The sequence below is a fragment of the Eptatretus burgeri genome, chromosome 12 (assembly GCF_056783735.1).
Source record: "Eptatretus burgeri isolate ZD-2024b chromosome 12, Ebu_testis_v1, whole genome shotgun sequence".
NCBI classification, from domain to species: domain Eukaryota; kingdom Metazoa; phylum Chordata; class Myxini; order Myxiniformes; family Myxinidae; genus Eptatretus; species Eptatretus burgeri.
The window spans coordinates 24920721-24932645 of NC_140972.1; the positions used below are offsets into that span (position 1 = coordinate 24920721).

Below are 11925 nucleotides of genomic sequence, written 5' to 3' on the forward strand. Positions count from 1 at the left end.
TGGGAAAAAAATAAATAAATAAATAAAAAACATTTCAAATGGGGAGTACTTGATGTGGCTCAAATTTTTCATAGAGCAATTATGGAGATAAAGGTCCAAAGATTTTCCGTTTTTCAAACATGGCTGCCACACCATGTGAATGATATGATAATTGTATACAATTAGTCCCACCTATGGTGAAAATTGGGTCAATCAGATAAGCGGTTGCAGAGAAAACAAAATTAGCATGGACTGACTGATGTACGGAGAAACCCCAAAACACCGCCCGGCGACTGTCAATAAATTAAATATCAAATCCATTACTAATCCCAGTGTCATAGCAGCCATCATTTTTGCTCTCAGGAAGCGAGTTCTAAACAAATTGTGTAACAGTTCTGCTTATTCACTGGATGCACAAGACACATTAATGTACTGCATGCTATACTGGAAAGCAAAATAACCCGTCCCCAAGGACGAGCAAAGCTCAAGTTAATCAACTCAAATTAGTGTTTAATTTATAAATAAATTTAAAAATATCTAAATATAATATTTTTTTTTTCAAGGTTAATTGTGTGGCACACTTGGTTTCGCTCAGAGCGACCTGTACCACCCACCGCAAAATTGTGGTGCAACATTGGGCTGCGGAGTTTGGATTTGTCAAAAAAGAGGGCAAAATAAAGCTATGTTAAAACGTCTTACTCCATGAAGATCAATCTACTTTAATCCAGATGTTCCAATGAAAAGTGAATGTTGACCTTTGCCTACGAAGATTTTCAAATGCAGCACGCACGGGAAGTGGCCACCGTAAACGGGAGACAAACACAGAGGTTATATAAACACCAGGACCCCGACTTTCGCAGGGGATACATTCCGGGAAAACCCCATGAATGTTGAAACCACGAATGTGGGGGCATTGTTTCAGTAGGAAATGGAATGGGGGGGGGGGGGAACAGGCTCCAAGGATTGACAAAAAATAAATAAATAAATAAATAAATAAATAAAAAACCAAACAGCAAATGTCAGGGTTTAAAATCCATAAGTATGGGGGTGGGGGCATCTGCGAATGTTTTGTCATTGTTAAAATGGAGACAAGGGGATAATGTTATTGGTTCATGAAAAAGGCTACAAATGGCAACACCAAAGTTGGGGAATTCGTACAATGAGGATGACAACGTTAGCGGTTTCTGGTTCAAAGGGGAAAGTTTTTAAAATTGAAAATGCTTGACCATGAATGCAGGGTTAGTTTCGTTTAAGATGCTCACCAAAACAAGATAAATAAACAAACAATTAAAAATAAATAAATAAAAAGGTACCTTCTCAATTTTTTTGTAAACAAACACATGTAACTTTGCAAAATAAAGATGATGAAGATGGTGCGTCACGTGAAACAAGTCTTGAAAGTTGATATCACTCCGTGGTCAAGCAGCTGGATGAGGGAGGTGGTACTCTGCAGCAGGAACATGACCTCAACGTTCGGCTGAGCACCGGTCAGGTCCGTGGGGTGGCCAGGAGCATTGTCAAGTAGGAGTACCTTGAACGAAAGGTTCTTTCCTGCCAAATACCGCTCGACCTGAGGAACGAAACAGTTATGGAACCGGTTCATAAAAAGTTCAGATGTCACCCAAACCTTCCTGTTCGCCCTCCAGTACATGCAGTTCCTGCTCGTTTTTGTTCAGCGCACATGGGTTCAAGGAACGGGAGAGCATCATGGGATGTACCACGAAGTCCCCTTTGGCGTTTGTGCAGAGAAGGGACACCTGGTCCTTTGTGGCCTTGAAGCCAGCTGCTTTGCTCTCACGATGTGAGATGAACGTTGTGGTCAGCATCTTTTTTTTTTTTCAAAGCAAGCTGTCTCAGTGTTAAAGACCTGCTCCAGCAGGTACCCCTTCTCGATGAGGCTCGCGAGTTCTGCAGGGAATGTCATGGTCCGCAGAGGTAAGCTCCCCTACAAGCTTGATGTTGCGCAAATTGCATCACTCCTTGGAAGCGGCGGAACCACCCCCTGCTCTCTGTAAACAGTCTGGAGGTTCCACTTGTACCCGCCGCGCCAGAGAGATGGCCAGATGGCCGTGCAGGTGTTTCGCCTTCTCCCGCATGAGTGGTCCATACCCTTCTGAGTGTTATCCTCAATCCTTGGGAGTCATTTTCGAAGAATGAACTGAGCGAGAGGCAATACCCAGGTCGGAGCAACGGGACGAGAATGATGGTGATCCAGGAAGCAATGAGTCGTCTGCACATTCTTTGTGGGGGATTTTTATGGGTGATGCTCTATTCAGCAGCTGATAATATATGCAATGAGCGATGTCATTGTGTAATTAGTCGATGCAGCAAGCTGCTAATTACATCAATAGATATATGCTGAACGTTTTCATTCTACAATTCACAGGACATGAAGTCTTTCCTATCTGTAGGCAGATTATGCTGAGTGTTTTTAAAATGTAACAGCTCAGATGGTGCTGTTTGTAGCAAGATGGTGATTTACACAAAGATGCACTGAATGTTTCCATTGTGTAACGTCCATATGTGGTGACCCAGTAACTACTGCATACAACAGAAGCTTTGTGTTTTCATTCAGCAAGCAACTCACAAGGGATGTCATCGAGGGGAATGACGGGTTACACTGGTCAGACATCCCATGAAGTACTAATACACATACAGGAAGCAGGTCATGTTCACGGCTCCTGGACGTTATTTTTGCGTACGTACATCCAGCGGCTTTGTGCGTGGAAGATACGTTTCAGAACTGTTATGCTCGCGGCTTTTAGAAAAGAAAGAAAAAAGCCGCAAAAAAAACGTGAATACGCGGGGCAATTTCCCACAAATGTAGGAGCATGTTGCAAATTATCAACCGCGAATGCACGGAACTCATAAATATAACTAACCAGAGTTGGTGTCAAAGCCAACCAATGCTCGCCTGTTTATATATATATATATATATATATATATATATATATATATATATATATATATATATATATATATATATATATAGTTTTTAAAAGACTAGTCTTATATTTTTTATAAAGCATTGCAGTGAAGTCTGATCCACATAATTTTAAAGCAATATATGTATATTGTAATCAGTTAAATAGTGTTAGATAAAAACATTAGAAAGGAAATAACTTGCACCATTACATTTTCATGCTCACGCTGACGCTGACGCCGGGGGTATCACTAAAGCTCTGTTCTGCGAACAGGCGAGATAAAAATAGTAGTGAGGTACCCGTGCTATGCACAGTAAGGAGCCCGAAAGCAAAATGCAGGAATGACAAATGCCAAACCATGAACCAACACATTCCACATTCCTGTGACCCCCTTCAGGCGAACGTCAGGCATGGACAGCGTGTTTGTGAAGAAATCGGAAACGCCTATCCAGTGTCCATTTTACGACTTTGAACAAGACACCATCGATGCATCCCAGGTGAGTTATGCAATGTTTTGTTTTTTTTTAAGTCAATCAAACTTTGACCCCATTACTGAAAAACAGCCGCCGATTTCCTCTGTTCCTCTGGGGTGGTTTCTGTGTGACTTTTATGTGCCCTAAGTTTCTCTTCATATTATTGAAGTAGACCATGTGGGACATCAAAAAAGTGAGGGTGGACATCTGGGAGCCTGGTCGGATTTGAGAAAATGACGTCACAATATCAAGCTTTTGAGTTTCCGTTGCCCAGTAACCACCCGTTGCCGTGCAGCGGTCGAAAAACCGCGTACAGTATTTTCAATACTTGTCCTTCAGTTTTGAATGTAGAGAAACGAGACTTCGGAAATAAACACTGAGATATTTAGAAAATTTTGAGCCGATTTTTGATTGAGGTTTTATTTTTCAAATGGTAGTCCTTCAAAAATCGGGTGTCTATTTACCATCATTTAAGGTGTGTATACAGCGTTTGTAAGGAACGACACCATTGTTCCACCTTCGATCTCTCCTCGATCCAAACGTTATTGACCAAAGTGAAAAGGATCCAAAATAAATGGAATCACCGGCATTTGTCTTTGTAGATTTCTAATAATATATGTTTATTTATTTACCGAAAACGATTCCACGACCCACACACCACCTTCAATTATTTACCGAAAACAATTCCACGACCCACACTCCGCCTCCAATTATTTATTTATTTTCCGTAAACGATTCCACGACCCACACACCACCTTCAATTATTTAAAGAGGGAGTGGCGTAGTAAAGTGGGCGTGGCTTATGAAAAATATTGTGTGGCTCAGGAGGTGTGGTCAAACAAGAGCATTGAGAGAAGCTTATCGGGGTGTGTGTGTGTGTGTGTGTGTGTGTGTGTGTGTGTGTGTGTGTGTGTGTGTGTGTGTGTGTGTGTGTGTGTGTGTGTGTGTGTGTGTGTGTGTGTGTGTGTGTGTGTGTGTGTGTGTGTGTGTGTGTGTGTGTGTGTGTGTGTGTGTGTGTGTGTGTGTGTGTGTGTGTGTGTGTGTGTGTGTGTGTGTGTCTGCAACGCGAGGCTCCACAGCACAAACCAGCAAACCGATTATTTTTCAAATGGTAATCCTTCAAAAATAGGGTGTCTATTTACCGTCATTTTTTATGAGTGCCAGTTGGCAAAATACGCAATAGGAAAAATCTTGCCAGGCAGAGGAACAATTGTATGTGAACCAATATGTTTTGGCAATGAATCTTCGTCGGTGGATCGGTCAGAATGAAAAGCATCGTATCCAGCGTTTCGACCCTCGCGAATCCCTCGTTGCCTACCGGCTTGTTTACCAATTTCTTACAATATTCCCACGTCGTTAAACCACCAAGTCCTAAAACAACCACCTATAAAAGGGGGGTGGGGGGGGGGGGTTCGGAACATCCTTAGTTCATTTAGCAAAAATAAACTGCTGAATTTGCTCAGTTTTAGTAATAGTCTAGGTTTTTATATCCAAATGAAGGTATACTGCTGACAGTAGTCACTATTCCAAATCATGCCAATTTGATAAGAGAAGGAATACATGTAGATGCCAGGAGTACATTTCCACGCAGCTGTGTCACATACGAGTTCTGTTCGGTTTTAGATACAACCAGCTGGATTTTTACAGCAAACATTCTCATCTCCCATACCTTGGCACTTGCAGAAATGGCAACAAGGCAGGTCACTCTTTCGACATGCACATCTCAAGCAAGTACAGTGCACAGCATATTCCTCGGGAATGGGTCTGATGGCCTTATCTGGATGGAGAAGTTAATCTTCCTCTTCAAATCGATATGGGAGAGGATTCAACTCAGTCGTATTTGCAGAGAGAATTGATGTCATCACATATGTAGCATAATATGCCCTTAGAATATGGGCCTTTATGGCATGGCTTGTAGGTGGCAACTTCGAGTGGGGTTTTGCTGTGGTGATAATTATGATCCCAGAGTTCATCCATTGTTGTGCGGGTAGTTCCATTCTTTAGGACTTTCACTAGATACGATTTTGCTCTCTCAACTTCATCAGAAGGTCCATTTTGGCTACAACCTAATCCTTGAAGGTTGTCTACTGGATTTGCTTTAAGGGCCGTTTACTTTGTGCCAACCTTGCTGGTGTAATCACACCCAGTGAGTGTATGAACAGCGGGAAGGACTTTGCATAGGTCAGGCCCTTTATCTGACGCAAGATAATTATTGGAATATATTTGGTAGAGTTTCCACCACAGTTCATAAAGGCCCTTTTCATGCAGTACATCCCAGTAAAAGAGCAACAGCACAAATACATTAGTGTCTGGGGATAACACCACGAGTCGTTGTATTCCGTGCTCCACAGCATGCAAGGCGTGGGGTATAATTTGTGCATCTGCTTCCTCTATATCAATGCAGAGTTCTGGAATGTCCCTGCAATAGCCATCACAACAGGAAAGACATGGGACTTCGACAGATTCACTTGAAAAGCCACTCACAAATACCTTCAGGCTTGAAGGGGTCTCTCGCACGTGCTTTATGGCTGTCTGGTGCAGTAAAATCTCAAGATTATGCTTGTTCCTGTTAGCTGGCCAGAACCGCTCCATCTGAACTGGTAAAGGTGTATCTTCACCGACAGCATTCAGTTCAATCGGAGAGATGGTTTCTCGTCGCTTTCTTTCCGAGTTTTTGATTGAAATGTCAAAGTATGAATCAAAGATATAATCTATTCGATCAGCTCCCTTTGCAGATATCTGTATGTAATCTACAATGCCTCCACTAAATTCACCAAAGTTAGTAAATTCTTTGGCAGTCATCTTCCTTACATTAGCCATGACATCCACTATATACCCAACCTGCATGTCTTTTGAATCATCCAGAACATCAATTGAATGCTTCTTTGCAATATCATTAATCAGGTCACTTTTGGTGCTCTTTGACATAAGACCCTGGCTGTCAAAAAGCGAAGAAGATGACGTCAAGTCATATTCCAGAAGTTCTGTCATGGATCTCCCTCAGACACGGGCAATTTCAATGCCACGCTGCCTATGTTTATCTTCCCTCTGTGTTTGTGACTTTCCTGAAGCCTCTTGTCTTTTTGGGAGTGCGCGGACACTCTTAAAAGTTTTCAGATTTGTTTTGTGAAGTGTCCGAAATATTTGAGCCAACTGTTCAACAAACAGTTCTTTACGTAGTTTCTCATAGGTTGCGGTCCCAATTGCTTTTATCTGAAGCAGCCGATTCCGTATTTAGTCAGTCATTAGTCCTTAGTTATTTTATAACTTGGTTTACGGATCCGCCGACAGTATATTTGCCGAAATGAAATATAAAAAAAAATTTTTTAGCCTTTTATATTTATACATTTTCTGCCGAAGATGCAAAAGTTTCAAAACCCGAAATGTAAACGTCGGCATTTATTTTCAAAATATAATTTCGTGCGTGCGCGCCAAAATGCCGAGTCACCTTTAACCGAGCTGCGCAGTGGAACTGCGCAGTCGCCTTCGGTCATGGCGTCTGAGCAGTGGCCAGTGTGGTTCAGATTGACTGTTGTTTCTGGGGCGAAAGTGATAGTTTTGTTTTTTTGTATACCTTGTCGAAGCTCGTGTGAGAGCTAACACACATCATGGGGGACATGAGACAAGAGGGGAGGGAATGGGAAGGACAAAACAGTGGGGAACAGAGACATTAGATCTGTGGAAGGGAGAGGGATGGGACGGGGAATACAAGATGGACATTACAGGGACTTTCAGGAAGGAAAGCAGGGAATTTGAAGGAGGTAGGCTTGGGTGGATTATCGGGGGTAGAAAAGAGAGGATTTGGATGGGGGATAAGAGGTGGTGGTGAACAGCTGTTTTGAAGGCCTGGAGGGAAGAATGGGAATGAATAGAGTGAGGGAGTTTATTCCAAAGGTGGGAAAAAAAAAAAAGAATGAAAGCATGAAGGTGAGCAGTGATTTGTGATTTTGGTAGTTTACCAGAAGGGGGTTGTTGGCGGACCTTGAGCGCCCTGCGGAAATGTGGTGGGGACAAATCGCAGAGAGAGCTGGGAGGGGGGGGCGAGGCTGGAGAGAGACGGTAGAAGACAGAAAGACCACCAACCAACCTGCGGTGAATGAGTGAGAGGCCCAAAGACTCAACCTCATTGCGGGAGAAGCCAATGATTCGAAATTCCTTTGTTTGTACAGCGTGAAGCCGAGAAAGGTGGGAGGCAGGAGCACCAGCCCAGAGGGGAGAGCAGTACTCCATCAGGCTGCGGACAAAGCTTTGTAAGTGGTCAGGAGCTCAGGTGGGCCGAGGAAGGACTTTGCACGACGGAGGATTCCCAGTCGGCGACTGCCTTTGGAGGCGAGGTTTGAAATGTGGCTTTCCCAGGAAAAGTCATGGCAGATCGTGAGACCTGGAAGCTTGAAAGAAAGGACTTCTTCCAGAGGATTGTTGAGAAAGTAGATGGGGGGATTTTCTAAACGGTCCTTTCGAAGAGACATCGTGAGTGTGAGATTTGTCTGGATTGAAAGATGTTCCACGTGTTGGACCAGTTTGTGATTTTATCCAGATCTGCAGTGAACGAACAAGCTGCTGCTTGCCGTCTGAGGGATGACCGATGGTACGGCAGAGGGTGGAGTCATCAGCAAACAGATATAGATGATTTTCCAGAGAGTCGGAGAGATCATTGATGAAAACCAGAAAAAGAACAGGGCCCAGAACGCTACCTTGAGGAACTCCAGCCTGGACAGGAACAGGGGATGAAAGAACTCCATTTTAGGGCCACACGGTGACTGCGACAGGAGAGGAAGTCTGCGAGCCATGAGTTGTTAAGAAGTATGTCAGCGGTATAAATGAGTGACTGTATTGGTGATTTAATCACGCAACATCTTGACGACGAATATTCTGGCCGAACTATTGCATCAATTCAGTGCAGCAGCAGGTATGTTTCGCACGCTACTCTCGATCGTGCCGATTTTGTTTCCATCAAAAGTTGTGCACCGCTGTTCGTATTGAAAGATTTCGGTGCCAAGTACGTCAAAGTTTCCCTGCGAGATGCTGATATTCAGCCTTCAACTGACCAGAAATCAGCCTTTGATGCACTCTTGGGGATGGGGAGATGGTACGATCAGATGCCCACTGAAAACCAAGCTGGTTATGGCTCTGACCGTTTTGAGCATGTTGACTCAGAGTAGACACCTTTTTGTAATCATATACAGCACTATGCACTGGTGTGTACACACACATCTACGACTATGACAGTTATTTTCTCAGTATCGTTTCCATTTGTTTGATGATCCAACAGGTTCATATAAGAAAAACATGCCAGACTATATTGTAAAAACAATTTTTAATCCTTCTTTATTGTTTTTCACATTAGATGATACAGTGAACAATGGCATCCTGCATTTGAATGGTTTTCCATCTTCAATGTGTTCTTACACCCTCCTCGTCCGGGATTTATATTTATCCCCCCCCCACCTACCCTTGTTTTTTCCCATGGAACATCCGAAAAAAAAAATCATAAAACTATATAATTTCTAAAAATTGAAATTGTATTTATATTTATATTTCGACCGACCAACCCTACATTTTAGCTGAATAACTGCGTAAACAAAGTTATAAAATAACTAAGGCCTTACTTCCTGTGTCATTATATTGTGAAGCATTTGCTGTGTGGCATCTTTCCTGAAAGATTTCTCCTTGTTTTCAATAACAGTTAGAATTGCTTGGACGTTTCTTTCCCCGGTTTCAGCCTCATATTTGCTGAAGGAGTCGTTTACATCTTTCTGGTACTGGGTTGTAACTCCACTTAGTTCTCTGAAAAGATTACTAATTGCCATCATCTCATGGTAGATCATGTCCCACATTGCAACGTATTTCTTCTTCTTTGTGCTGCCTATTATCCCCGAGGTGCCTTTCTTGGACCTATTTATCGTTAGCTCCAGTTGCTCTAAAATTCAAATTTGCCCTCTTGCAATGCTATGTGGATCTCAGGTGCTGTTTGTGAGAGTTTGTGAATGTCAAGATAGAGGGAACCCCACCTGATGTAGTTGGTCGAGTCAAAAGCCACGAAAATTGGAAGCAATGCTTGCACAGTCTGAAGATGTAAATCCCAATTTCCTTCCCTGTCACTTCTGATGAGGTTTTCCAAATGAGTCGCAAGGGTGATAAACACGCTATTGGGATAATGAAGATCGGAAAGACGTTCAGTTAGTCTTGCGTTGGGCAGGTGGCATTGCTGCTCAACTATTTGCAAGCCTGTTTACATTCCTGTACTTGATGGGTGTATGCATGTGTACACTGGTGTATAGTGAAGGCTGATTATACTACTGATTTTGTTTAAGCCTTTCTGTACGTAAAAACACCTACCACAAGTAGTCTGTGCGTTAAAACATGAGAACTGTCTGTCAAAATGAAGATTGTAACGTTGATTAAAAATTTTTACTTTCACCCATGAGGAAATACACTTTTACAGTGGTGCCTCCAAGCTGTCAATACTAGAATCAGTGGTAGTGCCCTCCAACAGAACCTCGTGGAACTACTCTATTGTGGGAATCCAAAGAAGCCTCAAATGACTGGAGATAATGAGAACTGACTAGAAATAGAGGACTCAACCTCTGCCCATTTTAAAATAACTGAAATAAAAGGGTTGAATGGTTCATCGTTGTCAGAGATAGCAAGAAGTCATTTCCTCTGGGTCTTCTGCTGATATGTATAGTAATAATCTTAAAGGAGGTTTACAAAACAATCACCAACCTGTATGGTATGAATAATGTACACTTAGACGATGGAAAAACTGGAATTTGACATGTCTGAAATAGCACCATTTATCAAAGTTGATGTTTTCGTTACAAAAGGGTTAATTCTTATACAATGCATATCATGTGATAGAGATAAGTCTTTGCAACCTCTGACAGCCAGCAACTCACATTTTAAGCAACCCTCGATTTCCATGACCTTTTGACAGCAAATTTGCATAATAATCAGATAATTACATATAGTCACATGTAGGGTGAATAAAAACAAATATTTTGAATGGTAGTTTGCAGTTATATCATATGTATGGTTGTGGCGTTATAAGCATTTTAGTTTCCCCGACCCCAAATTTTTGGTCGCCTCATGAACGCAAAAGCTTGATATCGTGACGTCATTTTCTCAAATCCGACCAGGCTCCCAGATGTCCACCCTCACTTTTTTGATGTCTCACATGGTCTACTTCAATAATATGAAGAAAAACTTAGGGCACACAAGTCACACAGAAACCACCCCAGCCCATGGACTATATCGGGGTGCATCTGGAATTATCGGGGTACCAGAAACCGTTTCTTGTTAGGTCGAATGTTTACATCACAAATATCCATCAGGTTTTATTTACAGCCAGTACTTTATTCAGCAAAAAAAAACCTTCAAAATCTCATTACCACGAATGGTGGACAAACTGCTAGTTCTCAAAAATAATTAATTAATTAATTAATTCCCAACTTCCTCAAACAGTAAAATGGACCAGCACTCCCGGCAGAACAGTTTACGTTTTGCATCCCACCGATCGTCTGAACCTGAACCAAAAATCGAATCCGGTTCGTTACGGTCAACAGAGTTTCGTTCGAATCCGTGGCACACAACGTGTCGACACATGGTACACACAAACGGGACGGCGTGAAGGTCGACCGATCCACGAGCACGTCGCTCTTACCTCTGCCATCCGGCCCGTCGGGCTGCACGGGAGTGGAGCACGAGGGAGCGAGTTCCAAGCCGCTCTCAAACAGCTCGTGCATGTGCTGGAACACGTCGGGACTCGCACGTGAATACGGGGCTCCGTACTCGCTCCGGAGCGCCTCCCCTTCCCCGGAGGAGGCACCTTCAGGCTCCGAAAGTGCGGCCTCTGCACAACCCATGCTCACGTTGCGATCCTGTTGGGACCAAAAGTTAACGGTTCAAAAATCAACTTAAAACGGACGGAGACTTGTTTTTTTTTTTGACGTCACTCTTGACGATAAACGGTCGGATTCTGGTTGTTTTTTTTTCCTCGACACAACTTGCACAGCCCTTCACGAACTTCAGTTATTTTTAGATTCACCGAAAGTACGTAAACCAAACTCGTCGTCAATTACACGTGGAATATCGCTCCGCCACCTGCTCGCGTCCATTCGAACCAGTAATGGAGGCAGAGGAAAGGGGAAATGGCCGCCGAAAATAAATAAATAAATAAATCTGGAAATACCCAAACTTAATATCGCAATTAAAACAACTCGAAGCGATCACGAACTCACGATCAAAAAAATAAAAAATACCACAAGTAAAGACAGCCGGGAGCGACGCCGACATTCGCCTCAGGTGTTCGAAAGAGAAGATCGAGCACGAAACGCGATAAATATTAACCTACCCGATTCATGGTTTCACCCCCTTCTCGCACTGCGAACAAATACGGACCAAGCTACACCGAGTCAACCTTGCACAGCGCGCACACAAAGACAAGTCGAACTAAAAAAGGGGAAAAAACTACAAGTCTACACATCTCCAGCGGGCAAATTACGTCACTCGTCTTGTCAAACCGCGCCCACATACCCATAATTCATCGC

At 42.9% G+C, this 11925-nt stretch overlaps 1 protein-coding gene across 5 annotated transcripts in view; it reads right to left on the minus strand.

The window, feature by feature from the left end:
* Window positions 1–11925, minus strand: part of CPEB1 (cytoplasmic polyadenylation element binding protein 1) — a 68682-nt gene that overhangs the window by 55901 nt on the left and 856 nt on the right. For 3 of the 5 annotated variants that reach the window (XM_085849857.1, XM_085849858.1, XM_085849855.1), the window contains exons 1-2: window positions 11730–11913; window positions 11040–11256 (exon numbers count right to left, since the gene is read on the minus strand). In XM_085849857.1, the coding sequence (XP_085705983.1) occupies window positions 11040–11256; window positions 11730–11738 (226 nt within the window). In that variant the 5' untranslated portion in view covers window positions 11739–11913. Of the gene's footprint in view, window positions 1–11039; window positions 11257–11637; window positions 11914–11925 lie in introns of those variants that run through there. The other 2 variants (XM_085849859.1, XM_085849856.1) reach the window with 2 other exon arrangements.